The following is a 25,729-nucleotide window of genomic DNA, read 5'->3' on the forward strand; positions in this document are numbered from 1 at the left end:
TGGGTCCCTGATCCCCGAGTAGCCTAACTGGGAGGCACCCCCCAATAGGAGCGGACTGACACCTCACACAGCTGGGTACTCCTGTGAGACAAAACTTCCAGAGGAACGATCAGGCAGCAGCATTTGCAGTTCACCAATATCGGCTGTTCTGCAGCCACCACTGCTGATACCCAGGCAAACAAGGTCTGGAGTGGACCTCCAGTAAACTCCAACAGACCTGCAGCTGAGGGTCCTGACTATTAGAAGGAAAACTAACAAACAGAAAGGACATCCACACCAAAAACCCATCTGTACGTCACCAACATCAAAGACCAAAGGTAGATAAAACCACAAAGATGAGGAAAAAACAGAGCAGAAAAACCGGAAACTCTAAAAATCAGAGCGCCTCTCCTCCTCCAAAGGAATGCATCTCCTCACTAGCAACAGAACAAAGCTGGACGGAGAATGACTTTGACAAGCTGAGAGAGGAAGGCTTCAGAAGATCAAACTACTCCAAGCTAAAGGAGGAAGTTCGAACCAATGGCAAAGAAGTTAAAAACTCTGAAAAAAAATTAGACAAATGGATAACTAGAATAACCAATGCAGAGAAGTACTTAAAGGACCTGATGGAGCTGAAAACCATGGCACAAGAACTACGTGACGAAGGCACAAGCCTCAGTAACCGATGCGATCAACTGGAAGACAGGGTATCAGCGATGGAAGATGAAATGAATGAAATGAAGCATGAAGAGAAGTTTAGAGAAAAAAGAATAAAAAGAAATGAACAAAGCTTCCAAGAAATATGGGACTACGTGAAAAGATCAAATCTATGTCTGATTGGTATACCTGAAAGTGATGGGGAGAATGGAACCAAGTTGGAAAACACTCTGCAGGATATTATCCAGGAGAACTTCCCCAATCTAGCAAGGCAGGCCAACATTCAAATTCAGGAAATACAGAGAACACCACAAAGATACTCCTCGAGAAGAGCAACTCCAAGACACATAATTGTCAGATTCACCAAAGTTGAAATGAAGGAAAAAATGTTAAGGGCAGCCAGAGAGAAAGGTCGGGTTACCCACAAAGGGAAGCCCATCAGACTAAGAGCGGATCTCTCAGCAGAAACTCTACAAGCCAGAAGAGACTGGGGGACAATACTCAACATTCCTAAAGAAAAGAATTTTCAACTCAGAATTTCATATCCAGCCAAACTAAGCTTCATAAGTGAAGGAGAAATAAAATACTTTACAGACAAGCAAATGCTGAGAGATTTTGTCACCACCAGGCCTGCCCTAAAAGAGCTCCTGAAGGAAGCACCAAACATGGAAAGGAACAACCGGTACCAGCCACTGCAAAAACATGCCAAATTGTAAAGACCATCAAGGCTAGGAAGAAACTGCATCAACTAACAAGCAAAATAACCAGCTAACATCATAATGACAGGATCAAATTCACACGTAACAATACTAACCTTAAATGTAAATGGGCTAAATGCTCCAATTAAAAGGCACAAACTGGCAAATTGGATAAAGACTCAAGACCCATCAGTGTGCTGTATTCAGGAAACCCATCTCACACGCAGAGACACACATAGGCTCAAAATAAAGGGATGGAGGAAGATCTCCCAAGCAAATGGAAAACAAAAAAAGGCAGGGGTTGCAATCCTAGTCTCAGATAAAACAGACTTTAAACCAACAAAGATCAAAAGAGACAAAGAAGGCCATTACATAATGGTAAAGGGATCAATTCAACAAGAAGAACTAACTATCCTAAATATATATGCACCCAATACAGGAGCACCCAGATTCATAAAGCAAGTCCTTAGTGACCTACAAAGAGACTTAGACTCCCACACATTAATAATGGGAGACTTTAACACCCCACTGTCAACATTAGACAGATCAACGAGACAGAAAGTTAACAAGGATACCCAGGAATTGAACTCAGCTCCACACCAAGCGGACCTAATAGACATCTACAGAACTCTCCACCCCAAATCAACAGAATATACATTCTTTTCAGCACGACACCACGCCTATTCCAAAATTGACCACATAGTTGGAAGTAAAGCACTCCTCAGCAAATGTGAAAGAACAGAAATTATAACAGTCTCTCAGACCACAGTGCAATCAAACTAGAACTCAGGATTAAGAAACTCACTCAAAACCGCTCAACTACCTGGAAACTGAACAACCTGCTCCTGAATGACTACTAGGTACATAATGAAATGAAGGCAGAAATAAAGATGTTCTTTAAAACCAACGAGAACAAAGACACAACATAACACAATCTCTGGGATGCATTCAAAGCAGTGTGTAGAGGGAAATTTATAGCACTAAATACCCACAAAAGACAGCAGGAAAGATCCAAAATTGACACCCTAACATCACAATTAAAAGAACTAGAGAAGCAAGAGCAAACACATTCAAAAGCTACCAGAAGGCAAGAAATAACTAAGATCAGAGCAGAACTGAAGGAAATAGAGACACAAAAAACCCTTCAAAAAATCAATGAATCCAGGAGCTGGTTTTCTGAAAAGATCAACAAAATTGATACACTGCTAGCAAGACTAATAAAGAAGAAAAGAGAGAGGAATCAAATAGACGCAATAAAAAATGACAAAGGGGATATCACCACCGATCCCACAGAAATACAAACTACCATCAGAGAATACTATAAACACCTCTATGCAAATAAACTAAAAAATTTAGAAGAAATGGATAAATTCCTCAACACATACACTCCCAAGACTAAACCAGGAAGAAGTTGAATCTCTGAATAGACCAATAACAGGCTCTGAAATTGAGGCAATAATTAATGGCTTACCAACCAAAAAAAGTCCAGGACCAGATGGATTCACAGCCAAATTCTACCAGAGGTACAAGGAGGAGCTGGTACCATTCCTTCCGAAACTATTCCAATCAATAGAAAAAGAGGGAATCCTCCCTAACTCATTTTATGAGGCCAGCATCATCCTGATACCAAAGCCTGGCAGAGACACAACAAAAAGAGAGAATTTTAGACCAATATCCTTGATGAACATTGATGCAAAAATCCTCAATAAAACACTGGCAAACCGAATCCAGTAACACATCAAAAAGCTTATCCATCATGATCAAGTGGGCTTCATCCCTGGGATGCAAGGCTGGTTCAATATACACAAATCAATAAATGTAATCCAGCATATAAACAGAACCAAAGACAAAAACTACATGATTATCTCAATAGATGCAGAAAAGGCCTTTGACAAAATTCAACAACCCTTCATGCTAAAAACTCACAATAAATTAGGTATTGATGGGACGGATCTCAAAATAATAACAATATTGACTATAACGAACCCACAGCCAATATCATACTGAATGAACAAAAACTGGAAGCATTCCCTTTGAAAACTGGCACAAGACAGGGATGCCCTCTCTCACCACTCCTATTCAACATAGTGTTGGACGTTCTGGCCAGGGCAATTAGGCAGGAGAAGGAAATAAAGGGTATTCAATTAGGAAAAGAGGAAGTCAAATTGTCCCTGTTTGCAGATGACATGATTGTATATCTAGAAAACCACATTGTCTCAGCCCAAAATCTCCTTAAGCTGATAGGCAACTTCAGCAAAGTCTCAGGATACAAAATCAATGTGCAAAAACCACAAGCATTCTTATACACTAATAACAGACAGAGAGCCAAATCATGAGTGAACTCCCATTCACAATTGCTTCAAAAAGAATAAAATACCTAGGAATCCAACTTACAAGGGATGTGAAGGACCTCTTCAAGGAGAACTACAAACCACTGCTCAATGAAATAAAAGAGGATACAAACAAATGGAAGAATATTCCATGCTCATGGGTAGGAAGAATCAATATCGTGAAAATGGCCATTCTGCCCAAGGTAATTTATAGATTCAATGCCATCCCCATCAAGCTACCAATGACTTTCTTCACAGAATTGGAAAAAAGTATTTTAAAGTTCATATGGAACCAAAACAGAGCCCGCATTGCCAAGTCAATCCTAAGCCAAAAGAACAAAGCTGGAGGCATCACACTACCTGACTTCAAACTATACTACAAGGCTACAGTAACCAAAACAGCATGGTACCAGTACCAAAACAGAGATATAGATCAATGGAACAGAACAGAGCCCTCAGAAATAATGCTGCATATCTACAACTATCTGATCTTTGACAAACCTGACAAAAACAAGCAATGGGGAAAGGATTCCCTATTTAATAAATGGTGCTGGGAAAACTGGCTAGCCATATGCAGAAAGCTGAAACTGGATCTCTTCCTTAAACCTTATACAAAAATTAATTCGAGATGGATTAAAGACTTACATGTTAGAACTAAAACCATAAAAACCCTAGAAGAAAACCTAGGCAATACCATTCAGGACATAGCCATGGGCAAGGACTTCATGTCTAAAACACCAAAAGCAATGGCAACAAAAGCCAAAATTGACAAATGGGATCTAATTAAACTCAAGAGCTTCTGCACAGCAAAAGAAACCATCATCAGAGTGAACAGGCAACCTACAAAATGGGAGAAAATTTTTGCAACCTACTCATCTGACAAAGGGCTAATATCCAGAATCTACAATGAACTCAAACAAATTTACAAGAAAAAAACAAACAACCCCACCAACAAGTGGGCAAAGGATATGAACAGATGCTTCTCAAAAGAAGACATTTATGCATCCAAAAAACACAAGAAAAAATGCTCATCATCACTGGCCATCAGAGAAATGCAAATCAAAACCACAATGAGATACCATCTCACACCAGTTAGAATGGCAATCATTAAAAAGTCAGGAAACAACAGGTGCTGGAGAGGATGTGGACAAATAGGAACACTTTTACACTGTTGGTGGGAGTGTAAACTAGTTCAACCATTGTGGAAGTTGGTGTGGCGATTCCTCAGAGATCTAGAACTAGAAATACCATTTGACCCAGCCATCCCATTACTGGGTATATACCCATAGGATTATAAATCATGCTGCTATAAAGACACATGCACACGTATGTTTATTATGGCACTATTCACAATAGCAAAGACTTGGAACCAAGCCAAATGTCCAACAATGATAGACTGGATTAAGAAAATGTGGCACATATACACCATGGAATACTATGCAGCCATAAAAAATGATGAGTTCATGTCCTTTGTGGGGACATGGATGAAGCTGGAAACCATCATTCTCAGCAAACTATCGCAAGGACAAAAAACCAAACACTGCCTGTTCTCACTCACAGGTGAGAATTGAACAATGAGAACACATGGATGCAGGAAGGGGAACATCACACACCAGGGCCTGTTGTGGGGTGGAGGGAGGGGGCAGGGATAGCATTAGGAGATACATCTAATGCTAAATGACGAGTTAATGGGTGCAGCACACCAACATGGCACACGTATACATATGTAACAAACCTGCACGTTGTGCACATGTACCCTAAAACTTAAAGTATAATAATAATAATTAAAAAAAAGAGAGCATTAAGAAAATGAAAAAGCAAGCTGTATAAATTTGGATAAATATATTTGAAAAACATAATTTATAATGGATTAGTATCCAGAACATGTAAGGAATCAATAAGAAGACAACCCAATAAAAACTGGACAAAAGAAAACAGACATTTCATAGAAGAAACATGAATGGACAGAGAAATGTAATTTATGCCTACTATATGATATTTTATAATCATCTGGTTGGTAAAAATTAAAAAGCTAGACAATTTCAAAAAAAAAAGACAGACTGGGCTTTAAAGATCCGTAAGGAAAGGATTGATTCTTTAATAAAAGGTGCTGGGCTATTTACTCATTATGAAAAAAATTATATCCGTACATAACATAAAATAAAGTCATACTGTAAGAAAAGGACAAAATGATATAACTTCATAAAATAGAGGGAAAATGTCCTTATGACTTTAGGAGAGCTAAGAACCTCTTAAAACACAACAAGCATTATCATAAAAGATAGATAAATTCAATGACATTGAAATTAAGAACTTCTGTTCAGCAAAAGACCCAATAGAATAAAAAAAAGCAAGATAAAACTGTATGCAGACAAACGATTAGTACAAGGAATATATAAATCAATTTGACATCCAATACAGAAGTGTGCAAAGACACGAATAGGCATTTTACCGAGAGAAAATATTAGTGGCTTCTAAATATACGAAAAGATGCTCAAGCTCATTAATAATCAGAGAAATGCAAATTAAGGCCACAAGGAAATAATACTCAAATCTCCTGTATTTGCAATACCTAAAATACCCAGCACAGAAGAGGATGGGGAGCATTGGGGTGACTCATCTATTGATAGTAGAGACATAAACTAATATAAACACTTTGGAAATGTTTAGTGCTTCTCAAAAAAGTTGAACATGTATATACTCTATGATCCAGCAATTCCATTCTGTCAATACTCTTAAACAGTGGTTCTCAAATTTTACTGTGCATCAGAATCACCTGGACAGTTTGCTAAACACAGATTGCTGGGCTCTTCCCACAGAGTTTTGAATTCAGTAAGTCTGGGTAGGGGGCTTGAGAATTTGCATTTCAAAGAAGTTCCAAGGGATGCTGATGCTGCTGGTCTGGAAACCACTCTTCAAGAGCCATTGCTGTAAAAGAAACTTTTGCACTTACATATCAGGACATATACAAGAATATTAATAATGTAGTGCTTTGATAGTAAAAAAAGAAAAACTGGAAACCCAAATATCCTTTAACAATAGGATGAATAAATTATGGTATAATCGTACAATGAGATATTATATAGCTGTGAAGACAAATGAGATCATGGAGAGGTACACAAGCGCTTCCAAGTTATCAATGATGTTCTAGTTTTTTAAGGCAGGTGGATATTTTATGGATATTCTAGTTATTCCTGAAACATATGTACAAATTTTGCATACTTACTTGTTTGTACACACTGCTTCTCTCGGGCTACCACCTACTGGCCATTTTTCTACTCTCTAGCCCTACACAGAACATGTCAACTCATCTCAGAACTTGAGTAAAAGGGGAACAGTATTTGGGTCCCGCATCTCTACTGCCTCAAATGCTTACACATACTACTACCCCCATCTTCCCTAGTTGCTTTCAGCCATTTCTCAAGTTATTTTTATACCCCGCAAGCTCCTAATCACTCTTCTCTGACTCTAGGCCTCAAAATGACACCCGAAACTCATTTAAGACTCCATATGTGGTATAACACACAGTACTTGTAATAAAAACTGTCTCTTGCTACCACAGGTTTCTTTGGTGCAGTCCACGAAGAGTGTTTTTGCAAACTATATCAGACTGGTTACTCATACTGACTTTAGCTTATCTACTAAGATTCTTAGTAATTTTCATATATGATGTTGAAGCTATACCTGAGAATGTTAGCCTTTTTGGACCAAAAGAATGGACTGAAAATTCTATCTTATTAGACTCAGCCTTTATGACTTCTTAGATAGATAGATAGATAGATAAACTTCTCTCATCAATGCATTTCTATCATCCATTCTCTGAGGAGGCCTCTGCATTCTTTATAAATTTAATGAGTCATCAATGATATTCAAGGCACTGATCAAGAACTGAACAGGACTGGACCAAGAAAAAAGATCTGAGCCACTTCACTAGAAGACTTCTCAATTCATCTGTATACATTAATGTGTTATAGCAATTCAGTTGTTGTTGTTGTTTGAGACGGAGTCTCACTCTGTCGCCCAGGCTGCAGTGCAGTGGCGTGATCTCGGCTCACTGCAACCTCCACCTCCCAGGTTCAAGCAATTCTCTGCCTCAGCCTCCCCAGTAGCTGTGATTACAGGTGCCTGCCACCACGCCCAGCTGATTTTTGTATTTTTAGTAGAGACACAGAGTTTCACCATCTTAGCCAGGCTGGTCTTGAACTCCTGACCTCGTGATCCACCCGCCTTGGACTCCCAAAGTGGTGGGATTACAGGCGTGAGCCACCGTGCCCGGCCAATTCAATTGGTTATTGATCCTCACTCACATTTCTCCATTTTACCACAAGGATATTAAGATAAACTGTTATAAAACATGTCACTAGACTCTAAAGAAACTGAGTATCTAACTCTCTCTGGTCCTTCAGCCTAGTAACACTATTAGAACAGTATTGCTCTGTCATCTTGGACCATAGTGAAGACCACCCCTAGGGAATGACACAATGGGAAAATGGAAGAAAGCTGGTCTCTAACAACTTTGCGGAATTGCCATTCCTGCCTTGGGCTGTCTATTGTTGGAATTCTTTTAACTGGGAGAGAAATAAACTACTTTGTATAAAGAAAAAAACAGAGGTATTACTCCAATAAATTGAAGGGATCCTAAAACCAAGAATACAAGCCTAGGGAGAATAAAGCAGGCCAAACTACGTGGTATTTTTTTTTTTCAAACAAATTTAATTCTGTTCTAGCCCCCAAGAAGTGGAAGGACCTAAATTTCAAAAATAAAAATAAAAATTGCTAAAAATAAAAGCCATTACAAAATTAAGCCCCCTCCTTTAGCAATAAATACTGAACTGATATATATACATGAGGCTTAGGAAGGGGGCAACAACAGGAACCTTGGGGACTCTGTCCCATGGCAAGATCCCAAGACTTCTACCAATTCCATGCTCTTTGCTTAAAACATAGAGAGCAGTGGAAGAGACAGGAGAGATATGCCAGAAGAGTATGTGGCCCTGGAGAGAGCTGGAACGTGATGAGGACAGAGGAGACAGAAGAGATACGAAGTGTAATACAGGCAGGGAAAGAGAAAGTCTTCATTTAAAACATTCCTCCCATCCCTGCTGAATCACTGGGTGTGGTTGGACCGGCTGTCCAGGGCCTTGTCTCCTCTCCTCCACTCCCTGTTGAGTATGCAAGTCAAAGAAGGTCATTCACACTGTGGTCGCGACGCCACTGCAGCAACAGCCTGGCTGCTGGATCCCTGAGGCTTCCCATTCACCACTAGCAGGAGGGGCGTCTCCACTCGAACGCTGGAAAAGGAATAGTCCTAGAAAAGACAGACAGACAAAGGTTCACTACAGATTCCAAGATGGAAAAAGCTCCAGCATGGGGATACACCACTTGCAACTTTCTGCACCACCTCCCACGTTGTATACCCCCTCTACTTCCATCTCACATCAGACAAAACTGAGCTAACAAAGGGGACGAAATTTTCCCAAAGTTTTCAATCTTCAGAAGGAAAACATGGAGCATGTAAGGTCACGTAGTGCCATTACAAGAATGAGACAGCTCTTTGATCCAAAAAAGGCAGGTTCCTGGCATTGCCTAACAAAAGAATGCAACCAACTCACAGAATCTGCCTTTTCCCGCGGTGTTTCCTGATAATTAACTAGATACACATAGCAGCCGACCAGAGCCAGTGGGAATCCTGAGAAAATCTCAGTCCAAATATTTATGAGGTCCTAATTTAATCCACCAAATACAAATTAAAGTTAATTCTCTTTTTTATATCAAGAGGAGGAAATAGAGTATGAAACAGAATGTAGCCGTTTTCCTAATAACAAAAAGGGTACCAGCTCACTTTATCAGTTCAAGTGTATTTTAAGTTGTAAAACATGTTAAATAATCTTCATCCAAAAAATATGGCAATGAGAGGCAGGCTCTTTTAAGTCCAAGTAAAGTAAATTTAAAAGTTCTCATAAACCAATTTTTTTTTAAGTCTTCACAGAAATATCGACAAGTGACACAAAAAATGGCAATTTATACAATAAATATAAATTAAAATAATATTCATGCTATATTTTCCATGTAAAATTAGAAAATAATTTTTCAAAGGTTTCCAACCAGAGTTGAGAAAAAAACTACAGAGAAACACTTATTCACATCCACTGTTGGTAGTGACAACTAACTAGTACAATTTTCCAAAGAATTATTTGGCAATATGTATCAAAAGCCTCAGAATTCTGCATACCCTTTGGACCCAGGAGTCTACATTAGAAATTCATTTAAGGAACTAATCATAGATACAAGCAAAGATATAAAAATCCTCACTGTGTTTCTAATTTTTTTTTCTATTATAAAAGTACTAATCTAGATCTGAGGTCATCAAAGTCTTTCTGTAAAGGGCCAGATAGTAAATATTTTAGGCTTTGTAAGTCATATGGTCTCTGTTACAGAACAAGTCACCTCTGAACACTATAGTGCAAAAAAAGCAAATGAGTGTGGCTGTGTTCCAATAAAGCTTTATTTGTGGTATTTGTGGACACTGAAATCTGAATTTCCTGTAATTTTCACATATCACAAAATATTATGCTTCTGTCAATTTTTTTCATTTAAGAACACAGAAACCATTCTCTTTTTTTTCTTTTTTTTTTTTTTTTTTGAGGCAAAGACTTTCTCTATCACGCGGGCTGGCATGCAATGGGACAATAATGGCTTACTGCAGCTTCAAACTCCTGAGATAAAGTGGGTCTCTCACTTCAACCTCCTTAGTAGCTGGGACTACAGGCATGTGCTACCATACCTGGCTAAGTTTTTTAACATTTTTTTGTAGAGACAGGGTCTCACTATGTTGCCCAGGCTAGTCTTAAACTCCTGGACTCAAGTGATCCTCCCACCTTGGCCTTCCAAAGTGCTGGGATTTTACGCATGAGCCACCATGCCCAGCCTAGAAACCATCATTAATAAAAACAAGCAGTGAGCCAGATTTGGTCAATGGGCTTTGCCAACCCCTGATCTAAATGGTTAAACAGTAGTTAAATATCTACATTCATAAGGTTTTTGGAAGAATTGAATGGGGCAAGGCAGGTAATAAAAACCCTTAGCACAGTGTCTAGCACTCAATTAAGTGTTAAATAAATGTTAACTATCATTACCATCTTCATCACCCCGTGTCTACTCAATGTGGTGAAATATGTAAAAACATAGGAAACATTCACAAACATTTGCATATAATATCTCACTAATGATTTAAAATATAGACATAAATATATGTGTATATATTTGTGAAAAGAAAAGACTTCAGGTATATACACCAAACTGTTAACAGTAAGTTAAAAGGCAGTAATATCTGAGTGATAATATAACACCTGAGTGATAATATTTCACTCCATTTTTTTATTTTTTTGCTTACCAGTTTACCTTTTTAGTAAAATATATATATATATATAAATATACACACAAATATATGTACACATAGCCTACACACATACTCACATATAATTATTCCTATATCTTTTATAAAAAGAGAAGCTTGGTTCTACTTTTAGAGCCTACGAGTTGGAAGAGAATCCTAGCCATTGCTCACCTTTCCTTTGTGCTGAATTCGGTGAAGTCGCAGGTTGGGCTCAGGGATGGCTACAGAGTCTCCAATGAGCACTCCCCAGCTCTGCACTATATTGTACACCATCACTGCATAGCAAGGTCCATCTGAATCTACCAGGCCAAATGTACTGCCAAGTAAAGACAGATTAGGAGAGAGGAAAACAAAAAGGTATGTGGGTAGGAAAGAAGAGCAGAAACAGTGGTTTAAAAATACTAGCAAAATACTGGACTTAAAGTCAGTGATAGGTAATTAAAATAAAATATAAAATTTAACTTAGTTAATTAAATTTTAAAAATAAAATACTAGCAAAATAAACAAATGCTTTTTCTCAGTTACTCAGAAAACCTATGAGAGGTACCATCCTCCACTTTGTACATCTGAGTCTTCATTTTTCTGAAACTCATGAGTCACTCTGATAAGAACTTAGGACAAAGCACACTGAAGCCATTCAACAAATATTAATGATGAACTAGACCAACATGTTACAGTTGTAACATTATTCCTGATCTATCAATTTAACTATCATACCCTTAACCAAAGCCTCTAACCATCACTGTCTGTGTAGTTTAATTCCACAGACTTTCACCGAATACTACGTATGTGCCAGGCATTGTGTTTAGCAGTAAGATACCAATCCAGCTATGAATGACCTATAGTCTAGCAGGAGTCAGACAATGAAGTCATCACTTACAGCACAGTGTACCAATCCAGCTATGAATGACCTACAGTCTAGCAGGAGTCAGACAATGAAGTCATCACTTACAGCACAGTGTACCAATCCAGCTATGAATGACCTATAGTCTAGCAGGAGTCAGACAATGAAGTCATCACTTACAGCACAGTGTGATTGGTGCTAGAATAGCTTTTCCCTTGTGCTGAATTCAATGAAGCCACAGATTGGACTGTGGGAGCCCAGGGGAGAAATATCTAAATCAAAATTGGAAAGCAGGAAGATTTACTGGAAGAGGTGATGCTCTAAGTGAATCTTAAAGGGTAAAAAACCAGCTGGGTTAAAAGAGAAAAATTAATCCTCGGTAAAAATTTTAAAAACCTCTGAGGGGATAGGAACAGAGATTGACTTGGAGGGAACATGAGGGAACTTCCCGGAATGGTGGTAATGATCTCTATTTGTGTTATACAGATATTTTCCATTTGTTAAAAGCTATGAAATGTAAGCTTAAAATTGTACATTTCATTGTATGTAAATTTTACATAAAAAGAAAAAATTGAAACAAATACTGAACTCATGCTAATGTATGAGTCAATGACTGCATGCTGAAGTATGTAAAGTATATTGATCTCTGCAATTTACTCTGATAGCAGGATAAACAGACTGATACGTAATAAGCTAAGTAAAATAAAATGTTAATGGTAGAATGTAAGTGGCTGAGAACACAAATGTTTAATGTAAAATTCTTTCAACTTAGCTGTATGTTTGAAAATTTTTATAACAAAATGTTGGGGGCAGAAGAGGATGTTAGCTATGCCAAGAAGAAGCTAGAGATTATCCAGGCAGAGTAACTGCATGTAAGACACAGAGGCAGGAAAACAGCTGCTCTAAAACCAACAAAATTGTTCCACGGTTGAAACAAAAGGCACAGGTGGGAAAGATACAGAAGATAATGGGAAGAGAAGCAGGGAGCAAATCATGAAGGACTTTGTATGCTAAGCTAAGTAGTTCACACTTTATCCTAAAAGCTACATATAGTACCAGTAAGGGATCTTAAATAAGAAGTAGCAACTTTCAGATTTACATCTAAGAAACATTTCTCTGGCAGCACTGTGGAACACTGGAGAAAACCAGAGAATCAGGGAGACCTATTTGGAGAAGTGATAAGGGGGTGAATTAAGGTGGTAAACACAGAGAAGTCAAGTCTATAGGACAAAAAAGGCAAATATTTTTGGAGAATGGAGAAGCCTATTTTTCCAAAAGTCTTAATCAAGTGACTGAGAGGTGATACCATTCATTCACAAGGAATCCAGGAGGAGAAGCAGGTTTACAGAGAAAGATTTAGGTGAGTAGTACTGAAATACTGAGTTAGAGATTTCTTATTGGAACCCAGAGGCAGTTGGTTATAGGAATCCAACACTTGGAAATGAAGCTTGGGCTGGAGATATATCTGTGAGCATATAGGAGGCTGCCAAAGCCTTGGGTTTATATGCCATCACAAGGCAAGATGATCTATAGATAGGATGGAGAAGAATCACACTCATGCCATCACGTGACACACCTGAATTCACAGGAAATATTGCAATCAAGCAATGCACTCTCCTGATGAATCCAGTCAAAGCCTCGGAATCCTTCTACACAGTATGTCAGGCAACCACTGATAAGTGATCAAAGTTGGCAACTATAGGCCATCCTGGTATAAAGAGAAAAAAGGAAAAAAACAAAAATAGAGTCCTTGGAACCTAAGATTTAAAAGTTGGGCAGAAAAAGAGAAACCAAGAAGTGGCAAAATATCTATTTGTTCTCAAGGTCCTCCAAAACCTACCTTTGTCTATATCCCTTTCTAATTCTTCTCAGCTCTAGGATTTGCTCTAGTTAACTAAACTGTTCTCAACTATCTTTTTGCCCTTCAACTCATCAAACACACAAACCCCTAGAAAATGCCATGGAGAAAGCTGGGGCATATAATGGGAATTGTGAATATTTCTGTTTAGATGGAACAGAAGGGATGTGAAAGGCAATAGTGAGAGATAAGTCAGAATGTTTTGGAACCACGCAATAGAAGTTGCTGGATCCAGTGCCTAGAAAGACAATGGTGATCCTAGGAAAATAACAATTTCAGTAGAAAAGAGAAAGGGAAACCAGTCGACCAGGGATTAGGAAGTGAGTGAAGGACCAAGGAGTGGTGGCATTCACTAAACCCTAACTTTTCAAGATCCAAAAATTTTCTAAATAAATATTCTTAATTCATTTCCTCTGCTGCTAGACGCACCTGCACCTGGGTCCTTTACATTTCTTTTTTCTCACTCCCTATGACACATATACTACACACTCAATAAATATTTGTTGAATGACATCTAAGACAATCTCCCAACCAGACTTTAAATTATAACTCAAAGCTCACAATTCAGAACTGCCTAAGTATACCTAAGTACAAACAGGACTAAGAATTTGTCCTCCTTCAACTTCTATGATCATGAAAATGCAAAGGGACAGAAGAATTTTGAGGTTTCTGTCTTACAAAAAAATATGTCCTGCCAAATTTCAACTATGGTTATAGGAATCCACATATCACCAAACTCAGGGATAAAAATGGGCAGTGACAGAATCTACAAAAGCCTCTGATCAAAAGATTGTTAAACATCACCCAGACAATATCTGCCCATGGGACAGTCACAGAAGGAAATCAGAAGTCACAAATCTGTGACCACTGACAATCTCCTCAACTGCCAGGGAAAGAACAGAAAGTGAGAGCAATTAGTTCAAAAGGGTAAAACGGGGGAAATCCAAGAGAAACTCACAAGGGGACTTTCTCCTCTGTGGTAAGGCTAAATACCACCTTTCCCAGGATGACGGCACCGCTGTTCACCCCAGGCTGAAGCGTACTCAGTGGCTTGAGCTCCAGGGTCACTTTCTGCCCAGAGGCTGACTGATAGTGCCCATCACCGCAAGGTCCTAGATGGGCTGGGCGCAAGCTTCCCAGCATGCTCTGCAGCTTTTTGGTCTTCACCTTTCCCTGCAAAGAAGGGGAAATAGGTAGGAAGCTGAAAACTAGTCGCCTTCCTTGAGATTCTAATCCTTCCCTCCAATCCACTTCTATAGGATCACTACCTCCTAAACCTATTTATTCTTATTTTATTGACCCATGGCAAAAATTTTTTTAAAAAGTAGAATTCAGCCCTTCAGACATTTTTACCTTACTCTCAAGGAGGCTGGTTAATCTATCCAGGAATTCCAGAAGTTGTTGCTCTCGTTGCCGGGGCTCTGGCCAGGCAGGGTCCAGGGCTGCAGCCCGAGAGAAGCCCTCCAGGGCCTCCCCATAACTCTCTTCATATTTATGCAACTGTACAAGAAGTATATCCCAATTATAAGTATATCCAAACAAACTATCCCGAAGGAATAATGGCACCATGGGCTAGGAATCTAGAGAAATAAACTGTTTTCCTTCCTGGTTATTTTCCTGTGCTACAACAAACAGCCTGAAGAGCTGGTAACACCTTACATCTTTCTTCCTAGCCAAGATGATCACAACCCCAAAGATGGAATCATTTCAAAGAAGCTAATTTCCAAACTCTAAAATAGTTAAGTTGTATATATTGGGTCACTTGACCTTTATATTTACTTAACATTTCAGAAGTCTTCTAAAAGATCCCCCCACTCTCTACATATTCTTCCACCTCCTAAGCCCCTTCTCCTTTCCCTCCAGTGACTACACCAGATACTGAAGCCAAACCGAGCTAGCTATTTATAAAAATAGCACGGCTTTCCTCTCGCAGTCTGTACCCAATCTTGTCCCTATGCAAACTCAGTTATCCTCACAAGTTAAGACCTAGGTGTCTTATTTATTTGACCCTCAGATGACTACACCCCAAAGGTCTTACCGTCGCCCTGTTCAGATGAAGGTCAGGATTGCTAGAAGCTTTTCTGTCAACCTTCTCCTATAATGGGATGAAAAGATTATCAGTGGATCCTGTCTCAATGTTAAGGACTGACATGCCCAACATGTCCTACGCCTCCTCTTTCTAGAGAAATGGAAGTTTCTTCCTTGCCAAAATGTTATCTATACCACAGAAGCAGCTACCGTATAACAGTGTGGGTATCTTAGTCCCTAAAACCTTAGGGATATAAGTGTTTTTGTATGTGTGAGACTTTAAAATATTATTATAATTTATCCATGTAGTATTATAAAGATAGAATAAATCTTTATATAAATGAAATATGTGGGCCGGGCACAGTGGCTCACGCCTGTAATCCCAGCACTTTGGAAAGCCAAAGCCAGCAGATCACCTGAGGTCAGGAGCTCAAGACCAGACTGGCCAACCTGGTGAAACACTGTCTCTACTAAAAATACAAAAATTAGCTAGGCATGGTGGCATGCACCTGTAATTCCAGCTACTCAGGAGGCTGAGGCAGAATTGTTTTAACACGGGAGGTGGAGGTTGCAGTGAGCCGAGATCGCACCACTGCACTCGAGCCTGGGTGACAGAGTGAGACTTCATCTCAGAAAAATAAATAAATGAATGAAATAGGTGAAATCATTTTGACTTTTAAAAATTTAAATAGTGAAGTGCTGGTAATAAATGAAGAAAGGCTAGGATAGAAATGGTGTTCATTTAATGCATTTCCTCTGCCCATAAACCTGGCTCCAGACACATGCGGAATCATGTTTCTACATCCAAGTTCCCTTAAAACACACATAGAAAGCCAAATTCAGACTCTAACTAAAATAGATGGCCAGGAAAAGTTTTTTTTTTAAACAGATAAAATAGATAGCCAGACACCACAAGACAGTGCAGACCGTGTGCTGTGAAGCAACTGCTGGCTATGTTCATGACTATGTTTATTATATTTTTTTAATTCTCTTCATTACCTGGCGCATTGTAAAAGCACAAACAACATGAATTGTTTAAATGGTGGTTCAGATACGTTTACAAATGCAGGTCTGGGCGAAAAACTTCAGATTAAAAAGAGATGACCAGGCACGGTGGCTCACACTTGCAATCCCAACACTTTGGGAGACCGAGGCTGACGGATCACCTGAGGTCAAGAGTTCAAGACCAGCCTGGCCAACATGGTGAAACCCCGTCTCTACTAAAAATACAAAAATTAGGCAGGCATGGTGGCGCGTGCCTGTAACACCAGCTACTCGAGAGGCTGAGGCAGGAGCATCACTTGAACCTGGGAGACGGAGGTTGCAGTGAGCCGAGATCATGCCACTGCACTCCAGCCTGGATGGCAGAGTGAGACTGCGCCTCAAAAAAAAAAACATTAAAAAGTGACTATTTAGCAGAAGCCAAATACAAAATGTTGAAGGAATATACCACACTATTCTTTAAAATGTAAATATTCACCAAATTAAGAAATTAGAGTAAAATATAATTGCTCTAAAAGTTCCGTGACTGAAAAAGGGCAGTTTAAAGTCAAAGGTAGAGTTGCGGGGAGGGTGGCAGGAGGGGGTGGAAAACAAATTTAAAAGGGCAGTCCCTGAATTGCAAACATGAACATACAGTAACTGTGTTCTTTATTCTACCACAGGGAGCAGAATAAGTAATGATAAGCTAAAAAGCAATTCTCTATATCAAGAGAAGCAAAAGAAGAAAGGTAAATATGAGAGCTAAATAAAAAGTGCTCAGAGGACCAATGTGAAGTCAGAAGCCAATTCTAATAATGAGAAAAAAGGCACTCAAAGTCTGAGGGAAAGCCCTATGCAAATACCCATCAACATTAAAATGCTTGAAAACCTAAATAACCTAATTCACTTAATTCCTAGGAAATGACACAGAACAAGCTACACATTGTTTTCTCTTTTAGCCCATGGGAAATCCAGAGCCATAATATTATCTAACGGTTAATCTGGGGATAGCACTTAATTTACACTGAAGTATAAGTTTTCACTGTTCTTTAAAATGAATGTACAAAAATATTAATAAGCATTATTTTAATAGGCTTTTTTCCCATTAAAAAAAGATGAACACGTTGAGGCAGCTCTGTGATTTGGTTATATATGTGTGTAAGAAACCTAGACAGGTCAAGGAGCTATCCAGCACCAATGCAACATAATGCAAGTGGTTCCTAACACTCAAGTTATAAGAAGTCAGTCATCTCTGCAGACACATCTTTGCAAAATCACAAAAATGAGATGCCAGCAAACACTGCCACTGCCCATGATGCTTGCTAAAGGGCCACAAAGAAGACTGAACAATGCTTTTGTTTCTGTTGTTGCCTATTCATCTGGCCTGGTGACCATAAGTACTTACTGCTTGGGCATAGGCACTGAGGGCTTGCTGGGAGATCTTAGGGTTCTGGCCAGTAGAGAAGTAAAGGGAAAGATATGAATTCCCAAGAATATCTGAAAGAGAAACACAGTGACAAATCATCTCAGAATCCAAGTTCAAGATATGACTTATTTTGATCATTCTTGAAAGTATATTTGAAAGGTCCCACAAGAAACCCAAACCAGGAATGACACGATACTTAGTATACCCAAAATTCCACTAGGATAGAGCACCAAGGACACCAAATTGAAATTTGAACAGACTGTACAAAAGCCCTGCCTTGCTTACGTGAAAACTAGGATCAAAAGACCGAAGAGTTCCTAGAAAAGCAGTTCCCCAAAATGTCTTTTGTGTGTCTTCAAAACAAAGATGCCCTCTCTGGCTTAAACCTCAGAATCAGACTCAAAAGATGGACTGCAAATGTTGCTCTGATTGAAAACATCTGCTCTAGAAACCTGTTTGAGATCTTTTGAGAGCACTCACACCAGGAGCGGCCATCACGGACATCCATCTGAACAGCCAACTTAGCCTGTCGGACACTGTCCATGACATGGTGAGAATGTTCATCTTCAGTGTCAGTCCGCAGCTGGCGAAGCACCATTGACAGGTTTTGCAAGGAGACTTTGTTTCTGCACTGCAAATAGAAAAGGCACATACTCAATCTTCCTGATTCTACCTCCCCTTTCCAGATCTATTCTGAACTCAATCTTCTAAATCTAATTTTTTACCTTTTTAATTTTTTTGTTTTGTTTTGTTTGAGGTGGAGTCTTGCTCTGTCACCCAGGCTGAAGTGCAATGGCACGATCTCGGCTCACTGCAACCTTTGCCACACGAATTAAGTCATTCTCCTGCCTCAGCTTCCCAAGTAGCTGGGACTACAGGTATGCACCACCATGCCCAGCTAATTTTTGTATTTTTAGTAGAGACTGAGTTTCACCATGTTGGCCAGGCTGGTCTTGAACTCCTGACCTCAAGTGATCTGCCCGCCTCAGCCTCCCAAAGCGCGGGATTACAGGTGTGAACCACCGCGCCTGGCCGTATTTTTCTTTTTGTGACAGGGTCTCACTCTGTTGCCCAGGATGGAGTGCAGTGGCACGATCTCGGCTCACAGCAACCTCCACCTCCTGGGTTCAAGTGATTCTTGTGCCTTGGCCTCCTGAGTAACTGGGATTACAGGAACGCAATCCCATGCCCAGCTAATTTTTGTATTTTTTGGTAGAGGCAGGTTTCACCATGTTGGCCAGGCTGGTCTCGAACTCCTGACCTCAAATGATCTCCCCACTTTGGCCTCCCAAAGTGCTGGGATTACAGCCATGAGTCACCACGTCTGGTCCATATATATATATATATACTTTTTTTTTTTTTTTTTTTGTAGAGACAAGGTCTCACCATGTTGCCTAGGCTGGTCTCAAACTCCTGAGCTCAAGTGATCCTCCTGCCTCGGCCTCTCAAAGTGCTAGGTGCAAGCTACCACATCCAGCCCTAATTTTTTCATCTAAATTCTTGCTGCCATCTGTATCTTCAACCTCCATCTATAAGGATCAGCTTAGCTGCTAGCTTTTCTTCACTTCCTTTCTCTCCCTGAACCTGATCCTATCATCATCTTCCTTTCCCAGGCCCCTGCCTCTATTTTCCTCATTCACGTCTGCTCTCTGACCTTTCCTCCCTCCTGATTCTGTCCTAGTTCAATTTCAGTTCTACTCTGGTATTCATGTCCTAGGGAAACTCATAGAACCAAAGAAATTCATCCTTCCCATCTGTGCTTTCCAAAGGGATAGGGGGCAGCTCACATGGGTGAGGGCTCCTGAGAAGCAGGTGTGGGCAGCTGCAACATCCCCTTTTTTCCAGTACACCTCACCCAGCTGGTTCCAGGCTTCCACCAGCTCGGGCTCCAGCTTCACAGCCTTTGACAGAAGCTCCTCAGCCTTAGGGCTATAGTCAGGAGTCACATTTAGTGCTTTCCCAGTTAGCATTAGAACTTGTGCCTTGCCCTGGACAGAACCTAAGAGGAAGAAAAAAAGATAAAGTGGGAAAAAACAAGCAATCTTACACTTAAAGACCAGGGCACTTTCTCTCAAAAAATAACTACACATCAGTTTTAGGAATAAAAAGAGTTGAGGAAAATATTTATCAAAAAACCATTTATTGAAAGCTCACCATAGGCAGAGTGCTATGTTAGCTAATTAGGCAACAAAGAAAGCACTATTTCTAGAGCTTCTGCCATCTGTTTCTTGGGTCCCTATCTACAAGGATCAGCTTGGTTGCTAACTTTCCTAGAGGGGTTTACAGTCTGGTGGAGAAGACAAAGCATAAACATGGAAAATTAAAACCATGAAAAAGAACATATGGCATTAGCACAATGAATGGGCTTTAACAAGTGAAGAGAAGATGAGTCAGGACAAATAGTTATTGTTAAAACAAAATAGAGAGAGAGAGAGAAGAAAAGACCCTCAAGGTTAGAAAATGATACAAACAAAGACACAGAATCAGAAGTACATGTGGCCATGTTCACGGGAGAACAGACGGTTCAACCTGGATGAAACAGAAAGTTCCTCTACAAGTAATTAGTCAGAGATAAGGTTAGAAAACAGAGTAAAACAATGGACACTTAAATACCAGGTTAAGGGGGTTAGATTTCAGCCAGTCAATAGCAGGAATCTTTAAAGATACCTGAGCAAAAAGGCAGATGAGAGGATAAGGTTAAATGCATGAAGTAAAGATTCAGAATGATAGCCATGGCCATGGTATTATATAAGTGGATTTGAAGGTAAAAGAAATTAGAGGCAGAAAGTCAGATTACTGCAATAGTTCAAGTAAGTATGCTCTTTCATTTCATGCCATTTGCTATAATCAAATTTTAGGAAAACTGGCTTAGGGAATGAAAGGTTGCACGGGGGCCCTGAGAAGTAATATTACGTTGTACTACCCTATAGCAGTAACAGATAGGATACCAAAGAATCTATGAGGAGGGAGCAAAGGTCAATCACATTTCACTGAAGGATGGGGTTTGTACAATCTCTAGGGCTCATACCCACTACTTCTTCCATCTGCTGTAGGGTCTTCTCCATCTCCTTCTGCACATCCTGTTGCTTCCTCCCAGCATCCTCAACACTATGTGTCTCAAAATAGCAGTCTCGAAATGAATAGAGCTGATCCACTAGTTCCTAAAAAGTATGACAATGGAACCATTAAGTGGACAGATCACCGGACAGGGAAACTTGAAACTGGCTAGCCACACCAGCTCTTGGTCTAGAAATACCAATTCTCTTTCTCACCTATGAATGGCACAACAGGCAGGTGGACAGGTTTACCAAAATGCCACAAATCATGAGGAAGAGCAGCCAGTACCCCAGGCCAGCTCTCATGGTCCCATGTTGTCCCATGCCAGTGTCTGTACTGTGATGACCATTTTCTCTCTGCCTCAGCAGGGCTTCTAATATGACTAAGCACTTCACATTCCACAGTCATGAGGAGGGAAACACTGCAACTTAAGATAAACTAAAAGTGAGTAAGATCATTCTATATGATCCTGGTCCTCAAAGAATAACACTTTGAAATTTACCCTTAAAGTTGGACTTCTCAACTAAAACCATTTTATCCCTGATTTTTCATATGCTGAGATCTGAAAATACAATACAACCTTTGTGAATATAATAAACATGTTAGAGAGTCATTGTTTTCCACCACAAACATACCAATTTGAACTTGGTAACTTTGGTATTTTTGCAGCATTTTGTTCTTTTAAACGCTTATTGTGGTTTTGTTTAGTTTGATTTTTTTGTCAAGTCATCTTCTGGCTGTCTTGGATTTTTTACAAATAAATATTCTCTTTCCTCTTAAATGCCTGAGTCTTCCTGTCATACCAGGCAAAGCTTTTCTACTACAGGTCAAGCATCCCTAATCCAAAAATCTGAAATCCTCCAAAATCCGAAACTTTTGAAACGCTGACACCACAAGTAGAAAATTCCACACCTGACACACAGTCAAAATGCAGTCAAAACGTTGTTTCAGGCACAAAATTATTAAAAATATTGTATCAAATTATTTTCAGCCTATGTGTATAAAGTGTAAATTAAACAATTTTTTTTTCTTTTTTAAAAGACAGGGTCACCAGGCGCGGTGGCTCATGCCTGTAATCCCAGCACTTTGGTAGTCCAAGGCAGACAGATCATGAAGAGATCGAAACCATCCTGGCCAACATGGTGAAACCCGGTCTCTACTAAAAATACAAAAATTAGCCAGGCATGGTGGCGCACACCTGTAGTCCCACCTACTCGGGAGGCTGAGGCAGGAGAATCGCTTGAACCTGGGAGGCAGAGGTTGCGGTGAGCCAAGATCGCGCCACTGCCCTCCAGACTGGCAACAGAGCGAGACTCCGTCTCAAAAAAAAAAAAAACAAAAAGAGACAGTCTCGTAGGTTGCCCAGGCTGGTCTCAAACTCCTGATTTCAAGCAATGCTCCCACCTCAGCCTCCCAAAGTGCTGGGACTACAGGCATAAACCACCAAGTTTCATATTTAGATTTGGGTCCCATCCCCAAGTTATCTCATTATGTATATGCAGATATTCCAAAATTCAAAAAAACCCAGAATCCAAAAAACTTCTAGTCCTAAGCATTTCAGATAAGAGATACCCTATTCTTCCCTGAAACTGAATAGATAGCAGCAGAAATATATAATCACTTCCCATCGAGTATAATCAACAATCTTCACAACACATCCTGAATTCATCCACCTGTCTCCGTCTCACTATGACCATTCCTGGATGACATCAGCTTCGTTACTTGCCTGGACTGCAAGAGCTTCTTAACCAGTCATCTTGTTTCTCTTCTCTCCCATTCTCCTCACTGTAGTGGGAGTGATCTTATAAAAAACGTACATCATATCACAAACCTTCAAATAGTTTCCCGTTGCAGACAGAATAAAACCCAAGTCCTTATCATGACCTAGAAGACTGTACAAGCTGACCTACCACCACCCATCCTGACACAAACTTCACTTCTCACCATTCTCTCTCCTACAATACTCAAGCCAGAGTTACCTTCATGCAGTTTCTCAAACCCATCAAGCTCAGCCCACCTGGAAGCCCTTATGCCTGGACACTTTCTCCAGATCTCTGCATAACTTATTCCTCATCATCATTTAGATCTTAGATCAAATATCAATTCCAGAAAGGTTTTCCCTAATTACTCAACCCAAATGAATCCCTTCCTTCTCTCCTGTACTGTTAAATCATACTCTTATTTTTCTTCATACTTATTTAAAATCATGTGGCCTATCATTAATTGTCTATTGTCTGCCTCCACCACTGAAATGTAAACTCCAGGAGGGAAAGGGCTTTAATCTGTTTTATTTCGAGCTACACCTGAGCACCAGAACAGGACTTGGGACATTGATAGGCTCTAATTCACTACACTTGATTGAATTAACTAACTATCCCTGTTCTAACAAATACATATGTGCTATACTTAATTTAAAATCCTATCCAGAATGAAGGGAACAGACTAGCACCCTCTGCAGTAATGCTTTTCAAATTTTATGTATTATATCCAAGACCCGGCCTGCAGAGACTCTGATTTTAACAGTTTAGCAGAACTCAAAATTCTACATTTTTAACAGGCACCCCAGATGACTGTAATGAAACTGTAAAACACACTTTGAGAAATATCCTTTTATACATTCCTTTTACACTAAAATGTCTTTAACAATGAAATCAAAGTTTACCACCATCTCCATGAACAGCAACACCATTATCTAATCCTTTTCCTCTTCTCTACTTCACTCCTTTATTCCATTCCTGCACCGACCCCACCCCAAGATAACGGAAGTATCCTCTCCCAAGCTGCTTAGTACATTTACCACAAATGAACCTAGGAAAAGACAATTCTCATAAAAAATTACAGCCAATTTCCTTTTGTCCTGCATTCAACATGGCTGCAAATTAAGAGTTTTAGAGAGGGGCTTATTGATTGGTTTTAGTTGTTAAACCAAACACTCAAGAAGTTGTTTGGTTTTATTGTTTGGTTTTGTTTTCCCCTGGACTGAACGTTTTTAGAAACTTATTTTCTCATGGCAAAATCAATACATGTAAGTTGTTGAAATTCAAATAGATACATGTAAAAAACAGAAAGTAAAACATTCCCCCAAACAACCTCAGTGATAACCACTGATTTGTATACCTTTTCAGATTTTTTCTGTGCATATACAAACATATATACACAAATAATGTTTCTAATATAGAACCAGAATTGAGAATCTCTGATTTCAGCCAGTCACAATTAGGGAATAAAATGAAGTTAATCCAAATCAGCTGGAACACTCTAAAAAGTGTTACTATTTTAATGTACTCAAGAACAAAGAAATTTCACCAATATTTAAATTTGTGCGTTAAACACCTTTAGGCAAGTTACAAGCCTGTCATAGTTCTCTAATACTTAAGTTACAGGCTGTCTTAGAACGAAGAACTGAGTTCCTGAGGTTTAAGGAAAATCGTGGGTTCTTAAAGGCAAAGACCCAAGCAACTAGTTAACGCCTCCCTACCAAGTCCAAAAGACTAGTCTTACTCAGAAGCACGGTCACCTGTGGACTACGTGGAGTCTGGACCCCTCTGCATCAGACCCCAAAGTGGAATTACACAGGTTGAAAGAAATCAAAACTGCAATCCTAAGGGGAGTAACCAGGATACTTGCAGTGCAGGTCATTAGCGTGATTGTTGCCAAATTCATAGCAGAAAGGTGTTAAATGGCTTTTGTAGGGATCAAAACAACGTGATAATAGTTCATGCAGATCTGCCACACACACGTATATGCTATTCGCTATGGATGAATCGAGAAAACAACGTCCTCTCTAAAAATGTACATGAATAGTCAGGAGCAACAAATCCTCTTCCATACAGGACTGAAATTAATCGCAGTCAGGTCGGCAGCAGGGGGTTCCAACGCACTGGGAGGCTCCCTGGCTGGCTGTGGCTGCACCCTCGAGGGTTGTTATAGTAACCACACAGACGCACGCAGCTTCGCGTGTGTGCCGAGGAATTCGCGGGCAGTACTGGACTCCCTGCTTCATTCGGAGTAACAAAAACACATACAGAATTTAATCTACGGCCCCACCTGCAATTTCTGCAAGATCGGCTTGACTTCTTCCTCTTCATCAGCCATCATCTCCCGGCCACTCCACCCCCAACTTTATAACCACAAAGACGCATGCCCTCTCTCACCGCGGAACCACAGCGACATCTGGCGCTCTGGAGGCTTTTCTGCCCCCGAAGGGCTTTGCTTCAAACCAACTTAACCATTTCCACAGAGATGCTCTACAATCACTTGTGAGTTCATAAACTTCTTTCTTTCCCAGATCCTGGAAACAAAATGTCCTCAGCTTAATTTCTATATTCTTGTTTCATATCTTCCTACTTATTTATACTAAGATTATAATACTCCATAAAGAAGAGAGTTTAAGAAGTGCACACCTGTGTTGTTTGAAATTTCGAAAGCCATGTAGTACAATAGCTACTTTACTCAATCTTTTCCAAACTTTGCAA

The 25,729-nt window shown here is 39.7% G+C and overlaps 1 protein-coding gene across 3 annotated transcripts; it reads right to left on the reverse strand.

The window, feature by feature from the left end:
* Positions 1-5,736: 5,736 nt before the first annotated feature.
* Positions 5,737-25,501, reverse strand: TTC5 (tetratricopeptide repeat domain 5). Of its 3 annotated transcripts, XM_063651362.1 has the most exons (11): positions 25,409-25,501; positions 21,470-21,681; positions 21,226-21,358; positions 19,985-20,196; positions 18,678-18,828; positions 18,177-18,268; positions 15,801-15,857; positions 15,116-15,262; positions 14,721-14,935; positions 11,232-11,376; positions 5,737-8,972 (listed from the first exon to the last, which is right to left on the reverse strand). In XM_063651362.1, the coding sequence occupies exons 3-11, from the start codon at positions 21,260-21,262 to the stop codon at positions 8,853-8,855; spliced, it is 1,176 nt and encodes a 391-aa protein (XP_063507432.1). In that variant the 5' UTR covers positions 21,263-21,358; positions 21,470-21,681; positions 25,409-25,501; the 3' UTR covers positions 5,737-8,852. The 3 variants fall into 3 exon arrangements, with proteins under 3 accessions (XP_063507432.1, XP_054303557.2, XP_054303558.2); XM_054447582.2 differs by lacking the exons at positions 21,470-21,681; positions 25,409-25,501 and adding an exon at positions 25,302-25,395; XM_054447583.2 differs by lacking the exons at positions 15,116-15,262; positions 21,470-21,681; positions 25,409-25,501 and adding an exon at positions 25,302-25,395.
* Between the last annotated feature and the right edge of the window lie 228 nt (positions 25,502-25,729).

This window comes from Pongo pygmaeus, chromosome 15, assembly GCF_028885625.2.
Source record: "Pongo pygmaeus isolate AG05252 chromosome 15, NHGRI_mPonPyg2-v2.0_pri, whole genome shotgun sequence".
Taxonomy (NCBI): Eukaryota; Metazoa; Chordata; class Mammalia; order Primates; family Hominidae; genus Pongo; species Pongo pygmaeus.